We start from the raw sequence: 12,727 nt of genomic DNA on the forward strand, positions 1-12,727 counted from the left end.
CATCAGTTTATGTCATGCTTTTCTATTTGTAAAATAGTGATGATGTCTTGAGCCAAATCTTCTTGGCCTGGTGCAGCAACGACTCACCCATCTCTTCCGACGCCACTAACGCAAGACCAGATCAGTTACCAACCACACTTGCATGCTCACAATCACATGAAGATGGCTTATACGGAATCAGACCCTTGGCCCATCAAGGTCAGAATTGTCTACTCAGACTGGCAGCAGCTCTCCAGGGTGTCAGGAGGAGGTCTTCATATCACCTCCTACCCGATCCTTTAATTGGAGACGCCAGGGATTGAGCCTGGGACCTTCTGCGGAGGCTCTTCCACTGAGCCCCGGCCCATATCATAAACATGCATGAGATTTCCCATTCCCCATGAATGCATGCAAATGTTTCCTTCTTTTACTACGATGAATTCAAAACCAATCCCTATTCGAGTGCATGCTCCAAAGGTGGCAAACAGATGCTAGAGGAAACCATTCCTTCTTATTTTAAGTTGGCAGCCAGATCTTATGCAAAGACGGATTTGCCTAAACCCACTGGTTCAACACATTTTAGGCGTGTTTGTTAGATTTGGGTAGCAGAGAGATTTCCCAAGGCATGTTGTCTTCAAAGAGGGTCACAGTTTTCATCTGGCCTATCACAGCTAAATGCCGCTAATAGATTAAGAATTAAGAAGAGTGTAATCCAAACAAGAGTTAAACCTGCCTATATCTACTGAAGTCAATGGGTTTAGAAGAGAGTAACACTGCTCAGAAGTGTTCTGGTAATGATGTAAACACACATGATGTTTTGTAATGAAGTAAATACACATTATATCTCATGTCATAAACTTAACGTTTCTAAAGAACAGACACAGCACCAGATTACAATCAGGTTTGTGATTAAATCTACTAACTACAAATTTCAGAGAGAGAAGACATTCGCAACTTGGTTTTTGTAGATCTTTTTATAATGTGCCTCTTTGGTCTTTACACACTCAGGGCCTGCTGACCATGGGACCCACTGAGCTGCAAGCACATGACAGGAAGTTTCATTACATGGGGGGGTCACATGACAGGAAGAAGAGGAGCCCAACTTTACGATCTCACAGGCATCGAGACCAGGACCATGGACAGCAGACCTAAGCAGAAGGCCAGGAAAATAGCACAAGTGCAAGGAGATGGATTATAGTGGGAAACCAGAAAAGGGCAAGAGCCATGGAAGAATCTTCTCCACCACTGAGTAACTTCACCTCACTGCCTGCTGCTCTTCTTGGCATGTGTGCAAAGAGAAGCAGGAGGCACAACCCCTTTGCCCTCCACACAGCAGGTCATTCTGGGAGGCAGACAAAAATGGATGCTCTACAGGGGTTCCCAACCAGGCAGGAGGAGATCACATTTGAGTCCCCAAGAGAATCTGCCACCACAAAAATAAGGGAGAGAGAGAGAGAGCACCTTACAGAGCAATCTTACGCAGTTATGGATTAAGATGTGAGAAATTCTGCTTAAGACTGCCCTGCTGAAGGACAGAGAGTGCAGTCCTAAGCAGAGTTACTTCCTCCTAAGTCCATAGAAGTCACAGGGCTTAGAATGGTGTGACTCAATTTGGAATGCACTGTACACAGTTTAGCTGTCAGGCACCTTCAGCAAGCACCTGAATCAGACAGCGAAGGCCATGGCTACAGATGCATCGCCACGGAGGTCTGCTGGAGAATAATCTCAGCTGGCAACACGAGAATGAAAATTCAAAAAAAGGACTGGCAACGGCCTACCCTCCTCACAGAGGTCATGAACCAGAGAAAGAGAGACAATTCTCTTATGTGTTCCCAAGAACCCCTTGCCACCATACTTGTTTCCCCTGGCAAATTTGGTTGATGCATGGCAGTTCTGCCATCTCACGCTATGACAGTTCTTTGACCCAGTTCTAATCAGCGCAACGCCAAGGGCAGAAACGGGGTAACCAAGGAGAACAAATGCTTCCTTCCTGGTTATCAGTACGATTCCGTTCTATGTGTCTGGCTTGTGTCCATTCATTCCACCTATCATAACTAAAGGAGAGATTGCAACCATCAGTGCTGGGTTGATCGAGATTTGGTGGAACTGGGCTGCACATGAACACCCATAAGCTACTCTAGAAAGGATACAAGGTGGCAGGGAAAGAAGTGGTAAGCCACTCACTTATTATTTATTTATTTGTTTGTTAGACTTTTACCCCGCCCTCCCGCCAAGGCGGCTCAGGGCGGCTTACAATGGTTAAAACCAGTATACAATTAATACTGACTGTCACATCTAAAACAATACAAAGCAATACAATAAATACAACTTATTAAAATTACAATGTGGCGGCATCTGATATAAAGTGCTAGTGCTCATGTGGGACGGTCAGTGTGGCCAGGACTGTTAGAACGCTTGTCGGAACAGCTCGGTCTTCACCGCTCTATGGAATTGTTGAAGATCCCGCAGAGCTCGAATTTAATTTGGGAGCTGGTTCCATAGCGTCGGTGCAGCTAGGGAGAACGCCCTGGTTCTTGTTGCTGTTAACTTAGCATCCCTAGGGCCAGGGGGGACCAAGCGATTTTGTGTCTCGGATCTCAGTGCCCTCAGGGGAACATACGGGGAAAGGCGGTCCCTCAGGTAGACAGGCCCCAGACCATTAAGGGCTTTAAAGGTCAAAGCCAGTACCTTGAAGCGTATCCGGAACGCTATTGGCAGCCAGTGCAGCGACCTCAGCACAGGTTGGATGCGTTCCCTCATGGGAAGACCCATCAACAACCTGGCCGTGGCATTCTGCACCAGCTGCAGCTTCCGGAGTTGCCCCAAGGGCAGCCCCATGTGGAGAGCATTGCAGTAATCCAGCCTCGAGGTAACCATAGCATGGATCACTAATGTCAGATTGTTGCGTTCGAGGAAGGGGACCAACTGCCTAATCAGCCGCAGGTGGTAAAAGGCTGCCTGAGCACTGGCTGCTACCTGGGCCTCCATTGTCAGGGAAGCATCCAGGAGCACTCCCAAGCTCCTGACCCTCGGAGCTGGCACCAATGGCACCCCACCGAAGGCCGGAAGAGGGACCCCTAACCCCATACCACTCCGATTCAGGCATAGGACCTCCGTCTTCATCGGATTCAGTTTCAGTTGACTCAGCCTAAGCCAGCCCACTATGTCCTGCAACGCTCGGTCCAGATCTTCCGGGGTAGAGCCAAACTGCCTGCCCAACAGCAGATAAGAGCTGAGTGTCATCTGCATATTGATGACACCCTTGCCCATGTCTCCGGGCAATCTGGGCAAGGGGGCGCATATAGATGTTAAATAACATCGGGGAGAGAACTGCACCTTGAGGCACCCCACAGACTAGTGGGTGTCTTCGGGACAGCTCCTCCCCGAGCGCCACCCTTTGTCCCCGACCTTGGAGAAAGGAGACAAGCCATTGCAGGGCGAGCCCCCAAATCCTGTCGGCGAGGCGGTGGGTGAGCAACTGGTGATCGACCATGTCGAACGCCGCCGACAGGTCTAACAACAGGAGCACTGCCGTCCCGCCCCGATCCAGATGTCTCCGGAGGTCATCCGTGAGAGCGACCAGTACTGACTCCGTCCCATGGCTCGGGCGAAAACCGGACTGGAAAGGATCTAGCATCCTTTCTGGATCTCATCCAGAAAGCTGTTGAGGTTTCTGCAATAAGGCTTCATTGGCCCACCTCAAAACGTGAATCAGTATTTACAGAATGAGGCAGTCCACCCAGTTACCTTGCATTTAAGCCATGTAGGACCTTAAAAATAGCACCAACACGGATGTTTTGTTTCTCGTTGGCTGTCAGAATGGAGCACTGTTTTCCAGAGCATCCACACATTGCTCCCTCCCCAGTTTGTCTGATCTTTCCCAAACATACTTTACTACAATCTTTCCTGAAATATTGTAGTCCAAGGGGCTTTGCATGCTGTGTGGATAGAAATGTGCCTAATTTTGAATCTTCCACCCACATTGGCACCACGTTACTGCTATGTCATGTAGTTACTATAGTGCTATATCGTTATAGCACAGTAGTGATTTAATACTTAATGTTTTTAAATGCTGGGTGAGGGAATAGTGGCCATGACCAAGGAAAGCATGGAGGAAATTTCCATGTGGATGCTCTATTGATGCTGTAGACTGCCTCGGCAATTGCAGCACTAGTGGTTCCACAACAGAGGATCATCACTGTGTTGATGCAGCTGAAGTGTTCTTTTAACAATTTGTACTGGGCCTGCAAACACACTGGCAACCTCTGGTACACTGGCTACTGCAGTTAGCCCACAATAGGACTAATATGCTTGCTGTGGCCATTCCTTGTAAGCATCCTGGCCACTTAATCCAACAGAATGTCACCAAATATGTGTGTATGTGGTCAGATTTGCCTTTCCAGAAAAGGCCACAGCTTGTGAACCAACTCAGTTGGAAAAACACACTCCACACTGCCTCTATCACTTGAGCATGCAGGGTCAATGAGGTATCCCAGAACATGACTAAACTGTGAGCTTGCTCCTTCAGACGGAGTACAATCCCATCCAGTGTAAATTGATCACCTATTCCTGTATCAGCTTTATCCATAACTCATAGCATCTCCATTTTATTTGGGTTTAATTTTAGCTAGCTTACTCTCATCCAGTCCCCTAGAACCTCCAGACACCAGTCCTTCACGGCTCTATTGGAGCTTGGTGGAAAGAACAGATATGTTTATTTACTTATTTATTTATTTTTTCCAATTTATACCCCAGTCTCCCCGCCAAGGCAAGCTCAGGGCGGCTTACACAGGGTAAATACACAAATAATCAAATTACCATAAAACATCTAAAAGCAGTTCATTAAAAACAATACAATATTAAAGTACTAGAGTGTTATTTGATGTCATAAAGATGGCAGTACCTCATGAGTGCAAACCATAATTGTCTAAATGTTCAGCTTGCTGATCTTCTCAGATATAAAATCAGTGGGCACAGGCTGTCAATAACAAACCTAGGGCCAGGCTCTATAAGTTGTTGTTGGTAATGGTGGTGGCTCCTAGTTGAAGGCCTGGTGGAAGAGCTCTGTCTTGCAGGCCCAGTGGAACTGTAAGAGGTCCTGCAGGGCCCTGATCTCTTCTGGGAGCTCATTCCACCAGTATGGAGCCGCTACCGAGGAAGTCCAATTCGGTCAGATCCAAAGATGGTTCTTTTAAGAGGGGGCGGACCGTCGCTTCCTTGAGAGCCCCTGGGAATAGGCCTTCAGAGAGGGACCTGTTGACAATATCCCGAAGGGAACCTCGAAACCCCTCGTGGCCAGCTTTAATTAGCCAAGAGGGGCACGGATCAAGGCTGCAAGTGGCTGGGTGCACAGTTGAGACCAATCTGTCGACTTCCTCTAGGCTGAGAGGGCCAAAACAATCCAGAATGGAACCAGAAGACGTGCTTGGAGCCTCAAGTTCACATACTGTCTCAAATGTGGTCGGGAGATCGCGGCGGAGCCACAAGACTTTATCTGCAAAATAACTCGCAAAAGCCTCACAGCCTATATCCAATTCCTTAGCATTTTGTCTGCTCTGTGGCAGGGTGGTTAAAGACCGAATCGTTCTACAATTGTGCTGGACGCGAGTTTGCAGATGCAATCTCGGCTGCGCAGAACTCCTTCTTCGTGGCCTTGGTTGCCATCTCATACGACTTCATAAACGTTCGATAGGATGCTCTTGTCACTTCATCACGAACCCGCCGCCACTGTCTCTCCAGTTGTCTGAGCTCTCGCTTCATCAGCCTCAGCCCCTGGGTATACCAAGGTGCCAGCCTAGATCGAGGGCGCAGAGGGCATCTGGGAGCAATCTCATTGATGGCTGCCGAGAGTCGGTTGTTCAAGTCCTCCACTAGCTCATCTAACGAGTCACCAGGGGGCGATGGATCCCGGAGAGCCATCTGAAGCCGCACTGGGTCCATCTGGCTCCATGGACGAGCTAAAATCGGCTCACCACCCAAACAGGGTTGGGGTGACACGTTCACTCGGGCCCTCAGGGCATAGTGGTCCAACCATGGAACTGCTGTAGCAGTAATCCGGTCCACTGTAATCCAGTCCACTCAGTCAGCAAGCTTCAAGATGTTCCTTTCCAAAACTTCAGTTAAGCTTTACTGCATTTCTCAGGGACCTGAACCAGGAGTCCAGTGGTTACTGTATTCACATCTGGCCAAACAGGGTAGAAATCAGTTGGCTGGATCCAACCATCCTCCAAAGTAGCCTTGCTCCAGTGGAAGATTGGAGGAAGGATTCAGGCTTGAGCCAAAAGGAAAAATGGGGTAAAAATATTTTAATCAATAAACCAAGTTCAGTGGAGTGGTAGGATAAGGGGGTAGGACCCACCTCAGTGAGAGCCAGTGTGGTGTTGTGGTTAAGTTCAGTAGACTCTAATCTGGAGAACTGGGTTTGATTCCCTACTCCTCCACATGCAGCCTGATGGGTTACCTTTGGCCAGTCACAGTTCTCTCAGAGCTCTCTTGGCCCCACCTACCTCACAGGGTGCCTGTTGTGGGGAGAGGAAGGGAAGGGGATTGTAAGCCACTTGGAGACACATGAGGCCTGCTGGGTGACCTTGGGTCAGTCACAGTGCTCTCACAGCCTCTCCTACCTCACAAGGTCTCTCTTGTGGGGAGCGGAAGAAAAAGCAACTGTAATGCTTGCTGGGTGACCTTGTGCCAGTCAGAGTATCTCTCAGAACTCCCAGCCCCACAAACTCACAAGGTATCTGTTGTGGAGAAAGGAAGGCGACTGTAAGCCGCTGTGAGACACATGAGGCCTGCTGGGTGACCTTGGGCCTGTCACAGTTCTCTCAGAACTCTCTCAGCCCCACCTCCCTCACAAGATGCTTGTTGTGGGGAGAGAAAAGAAAGATGATTCTAAGCCACTCTGAGACACATGAAGCCAACTGAGTGACCTTGGATCAGTCACAGTTCTCTCAGAGCTCTCTCAGGCCCGCCTACCTCACAGGGTGTCTGTTGTGGGGAGAGGAAGGGAAGGCGATTGTAAGCCGTTTTGAGACTCCTTAAGGCGGGGTAGAAAAACCTACTCTTCTTCTTCAATGCATGGAGGCGGGGGGGGGGGCTGCAACATACCCACCGAATCCATCCCCAAACTTCACAAAGTAATCAGAAGGTGTGCACAGATGTTCATGTGAGCACAAACCCAAATGCACATACACTGAATGTAGCTATTGGTATCCCACAAACATGTATATATTCATAGCCAACACACTGCAGAGACCCCCTGCTTGTCTGGGATGGGGCCAGAAGACCAGATTCCTCGTACCTTCCCTATATATTTCTTGCTACCTCTTCGAACATCTGCACAGGATACCTGTAACTTTTGGCTCAGGAATAATCTTTGGCCGTCTAGCAGTGTTCAGCAAATTGAGAGCTCAAATTGTGGATCAGCCTCCTTCCTGCCCCTGATGATGCTGTGAATCGAGCCGGATCTTATCTCTACTGTTTCTTGTTTCAAATAGAGCAACGCAGAATGTGGTGTCGGAAAGCGCCTTCAAGTCACAGCCCGCTTACGGCAACTCTATAGGATTTTCAAGGCAAGAGACGTTCAGAGGTGGTCTGCCATTGCCCACCTCTGCATCACAACCCTGGTATTCCGAGGTGACCATCCCATCCAAATACCAGCCAGGGCTCACCCTGCTTAGCTTCTGAGATCTGACAAGATCTTTTTAGCCTGGGCTGACCCTGGATAGGCCAACACAGAGTGTGGGGGATAATGTTGTTTACACCAGTTTGGTGTAGTGGTTAAGTGCGCAGGCTCTAATCTGGGAGAACTGGGTTTGATTCCCCACTCCTGCACTTACAGCTGCTAGATGACCTTGGGCAAGCCATAGTTCTGTCAGAGCTGTCCTTGAAAGCGCAGTCCTCGAAAGAGCTCTCTCAGGCCCACCTACCTCACAGGATATCTGTTGTGGGGAGGGGAAGGGAAAGGAGTCTGTAAGCTTCTCTGAGACTCGGAGTGAAGGGTGGGGTATAAATCCAATTTCATCTTCTACTCTCCTTTATTTCCTTTATGATATGAACATTACTTGGCTGCTTCCAGATGGTGAAGATGTTCCATGTTGCCTTTCTGGAGAATGCAGGGGCACCCACACTGACAACAGAACTTCCACATCACAGGAATGTTCTGCTCACTTTCCTCTAGTCAACCCCTCCCGGCCTCCATTTTCCCAGCGTTTTATCCCCACCGTACACCAGAGTCTGAATGCTTAAGGAAAAAAAGATCAGTAATTACTGTAGTCTAACAGCAATTATTACTTTTTTTGAAAAGACCCCCATGGCAACAAGCCACCGATGGCTACAAGTCAGTGGCATGGGAGATGGATGGCAGGAAAATATCACCCACACAGACAGTTCAGGACCAGAAAACGTGCACTTTTCTGTCCAGATGGCATGATAATGTGCTCTTTCCAAAAAAGACCAAAGCACAGCAGGTTTGGGAAAGAACATCCTGAGGACGGAGAAAGGACGATGTAAGCAAAACCCTGCCTGGATGCCAAAAAAAGAAAGAAAATGCTCCAGATTGGAAGCCAAGGTGGAGGAGAAAAATCTCCATGCAGAAGCAATCTCTTCACACATTACAAAGCACACAGGCTGAGTCCAGAGTCCCCAACCCATGTCTTGTGTAAAAGTCACACATTACTTGCAGGTTCACCTCAAGAGCCAGTTTGGTGTAGTGGTTAAGTGCATGGGCTCTAATCTGGGAGATGCAGCTGCTGGATGACCTCGGGCAAGCCATAGTTCTGTCAGAGCTGACCTTGAAAGAGCAGTTCTCTCAGAGCTCCCTCAGCCCCACCTACCTCACAGGGTGTCTGCTGTGGGGAGGGGAAGGGAAAGGAGTTTGTAAGCTGCTCTGAGACTCCAAGTGAAGGGCGGTGTATAAATCCAATCTCTTCTTCTTCTTCCCCTGCAAGTAGTGCCCAATTCAGATTGTGACTGTGGCACATGTGAAGAAGGAGTTTCGGCCTTCCTTGTTGCACTCTTTCCAAACTTACAGTGGTCTCAGGATTGGGTTATCTGGCCCTTTGAGGAAAGTCACACATACATTCATAAATTTTCCCAACAAACCAATTAGTGCCCCCCAAGGGGGGGGGGAGGAAGAAGAAGAGACTGGATTTATACCCTACCCTTCACTACCCAAAGGAGACTCAGAGCGGCTTACAATCTCTTTTCCCTTCCCCTCCCCGCAACAGACACCCTGTGAGGTAGGTGGGGCTGAGAGAGCTCTCTCGAGAACTGCCCTTGGGAGAACAGCTCCGAGAGAACTTGTGACTTACCCCAGGTCACACCAGCAGCTGCATGTGGAGAAGTAGGGAATCAAACCCAGTTCTCCCAGATTAGAGTCCGCACTCCTAACCACTACACCAAACTGGCTCTCTCACCAAACTTGCAATGAAGACCATGCCACAGTTGTGATCTAAATCGGGCACCGTACACACAGGAACTGAAGAGAACACACAAATGACATCACGCAGGCCATAGGGTGGGGACGCTGGACTCAAGCTATGTATTCCATAATGTGTGTCACACCCTTTTTGAAACCAGCCGCTTAAGCATCCGCAACCCCTCTGGAAGCCACGGGATGGGCCTCCGCACTCCCCTTCTCCAAAGGAGCTCATAGCCCCTAAAACGGGAGTCCTCCCACGGAGACTACCCAGCCCTATACTTAGCTTTAGACAGGGAACCACATCAGGTACTTTCAGACCGTTCCTTGGGCTGTTGCCTACAAAGCTTCCTACCACAGTCAGCCAGCTGGCCTGGACAACGCGACAACAGCCACTGCAGGCAACTCTTCCAAAAGAAAAAGGGGGAAAGGAATAAGACAATGTTACAACTTTTTTCCTTGCAAAAAGACCAAACCACAAGGAAGACGAGTCGGATGGCAGAGGGCAGGGCAGGTCTCGTTTAGAGTCAGGAGGTCCCAAAAGCATCCCACACGGCTTTGGTTAGAGAACGGAGAAGTGGAGTTGGCACCTTTGCAAGCCAAAGTCAGTGCCAAAGACCCTGGCTTCCCTTCCTCCCCAAAGCTATTCCTGGCTCATTTCCTCCATGTATATTTTTAAATGTTGTTGTAAATGGTACCCAGAAGTCTTAAGAGTCTCCCGAGGCAAAGCCAGAACAAAAGGAAAATGTGTAATTTTGGCCCAGAAAGCTTGATGTGCAGCTGAACACAAGAAATGCCCTGCAGGATCAGACCTGTGATCCATCTAGCTCAGCATCCTGTTCCAGACAGCAGATCAGCAGTTGCCCTGGAGGGCCAATAAACAGGGCACAGAGGCGAAGGCCTTCCATTGGTGTTGCCTCCTAGCACGGGTACTTAGAGGCTTCCTCCCTCCAGATGTGGAGGTTCCCTTTAGTCTCACCATGCCTAGCAGCCACTGATGGATCAATTCTCCATGAATCTGTCTAACCTCTTTTTACAGCCATCACTACATCCGCTGGCACTGCATTCCACCATTTAATTATGCATTGCATGAAGAAGCATTTCCTTTCATCCACCTGGAATCTACTGCCAACCTACTGGAAGCCTTACAGGAAAAGGGAGAAAAAAGTTTACTCATACGAAGAATGCAAAACTCTGTTTAAGGTAAGCTTGTGGGACTGGCCAGACTTCTAGCAAATGCGCTCAAGGTGTCAAACAAAAAAACAAAACAAAACACTGGGGCAGCCACTGTCAAATCTCAGTTAATGTACTAACACTCTCTTCCCTGTGCTTGAAAACAATTCCTCTCTCCCACAGTGAGGCCCCAAAGTGCCACTTTCTAATTGGGCAGATGTCAGTCTTAAGCCTAACGCTGACCTGGATGGCCCAGGCTAGCCCGATCTCATCAGATCTTGGAAATGAAGCAGGGTCTCGGCCCTGGTCAGTAACGCTAGACCACCAAGGAAATCCACGGTCGCTATGCAGAGGCAGGCCATGACAAATCACCTCTCAACCTCTCTTGCACTGAAAACCCTAAAGGGGCCGAAATAAGTCGGCTGTCACTTGACGGCCCTTTCCGCCACCCCCATTCTCCACCCTAGCCGCTTAGCCCGTGGATCCTATCTGCCCCACCGGGCATGCCAGGACAAAACACAAGACAAGATTCAGACCCCTGTTTCCCAATAGCAGCCCGACCCCAAGTCATGTGTTGTAGAGAATCACCTGGGGAAAGCATGATCCTCACTGTGCCAGGACCACAACCTCCCTGCTGGAGCCGCACAGAAGATAAGCTGCCAGGGAGAATTTGTCCCCGGAAAGTGGGGCCCGGAATCCAATCAAACACCCTTCTTATGGAATCTGCATCCTGGTTAGGGTCGCCAGGTTCTCCTTGGCCACCAGTGAGGGGCGGGGGAGTTAGGGTCACCAGCTTCCGATTGGGAAACTCCTGGAGATTCAGGGGCAACGCTGGGGAGGACAGGGACCTCAGTGGGGCACAATACTATAGCGTCCAAAGCATCCATTTCTCCAATGATCTTTGTAGTCTGGGGATGAGCTGTAATTCCGGGGGATCCCCAGGTCCCACCTGGAGTCTGGCATCCCACGACCGACTAGTCTGGTGCCTCTAGCCAAGTTCTCTCTCTCTCTCTCTGGGCCTCAGTTTTCCAATCTGTAAAACAGGAGCAACAGACAGACAGCAGAGTCTGCCAAAAGGAGTAAAAGCAATTTCCCCTGAAAGCCTTAAGGGGGGGAAAGAGCCATAAACCTGATTTAAGGGAAACGATCCAAAGGACTCAAGCGAACACCCAGAGAGAGGCGGGGTGGGGCCAGACCCAGGGTGGCTTCTCTGGATCTTCGGCTGGGCCAGCGACCCCTCTGGGCCGGGGCTCCCCCTCCCTTCCCAGCAGCGCCCTTCCTGCCTCCCAGCCCCACCCCGCCCTGCTCCACGGGCTCGTCCCCCTGCCGGCTCTCCCGCCCCGTGCCCAGGCCTACCGCCGCCAGCCTAAGGGAGGGGAGGCTTCCCGGCCACCGCCCCGGCGCGGGAGACTCACGCGTTGCCCACGTGGATGCGGGGCGCCACCTCGTTGCTGTGCGCGCTGGGGAGGCTGTAGCAGCCGCTGCCGTTGGCCAGCAGGTCGTTGAGCTCCTCCACGGAAATCTGGAACTCGGACATGGCTCGCTCGCCACCCCCGCCGATCTGGGCAGGGCTGCCTCCCCGCTCCTTTCCCCGGGCCCTGCCTGATAGGAGGGGCTGCGATCAGCTGGTGCGCGGCCGGCAACTCACAGCCAGGCCGGGAGGAAAGCGAGCAGTTGGTGCGCCATGGGCGCGCCGCCAGGGGAGACCGGGAGAGCCCCGACACACACACACACACACCCCGCGGCCGCCTTTGAGTCACGTTACGTTTCTCCCCCCGCGCCCGGGCTTTCACGTGTCACGGGCTGATCGGGAGGGGCGTCGCACCCATTTGGGAGGATTAGATTCCGCCGCCCCGCCCGCCCGCCAGCCAGCCAGCCAGCCAGCCAGCCACACATAGCTAGGCTGTTTAGTACGGGTTCGGAGACACCGTCTTGTGTGCGTCTGGCTGAAGCTACAGGTGCTGCCACTTGGAAGGCCTCTCCAACGCTAGGAGCGCGCGAGGGGCCTCCGTGCATCTGGTGCGGGAGAAAGGGCACTCTGCACATGCTCAGAAGCAAAGAGGTGACTCAGACGGAGAATTTAGAAGTGACCCCTTTCCCTGTGCCCGAATTCACAGATGTGTAGCGCGTCCCTAACAGAGTTCTAACCTGCTAAAT

At 50.7% G+C, this 12,727-nt stretch overlaps 1 protein-coding gene across 1 annotated transcript in view; it reads right to left on the minus strand.

Moving 5' to 3' along the window:
- DUSP3 (dual specificity phosphatase 3) overlaps window positions 1-12,245 on the minus strand; it is a 32,792-nt gene extending 20,547 nt beyond the window's left edge. The window contains exon 1 of the mRNA XM_015423171.1: window positions 11,986-12,245. Coding sequence (XP_015278657.1) covers window positions 11,986-12,107 — 122 coding nt within the window. The 5' untranslated portion in view covers window positions 12,108-12,245. The remainder of the gene's footprint in view (window positions 1-11,985) is intronic.
- Between the last annotated feature and the right edge of the window lie 482 nt (window positions 12,246-12,727).

Source organism: Gekko japonicus, unplaced genomic scaffold (assembly GCF_001447785.1).
Source record: "Gekko japonicus isolate JY-2015 unplaced genomic scaffold, Gekko_japonicus_V1.1 scaffold661, whole genome shotgun sequence".
Taxonomy (NCBI): Eukaryota; Metazoa; Chordata; class Lepidosauria; order Squamata; family Gekkonidae; genus Gekko; species Gekko japonicus.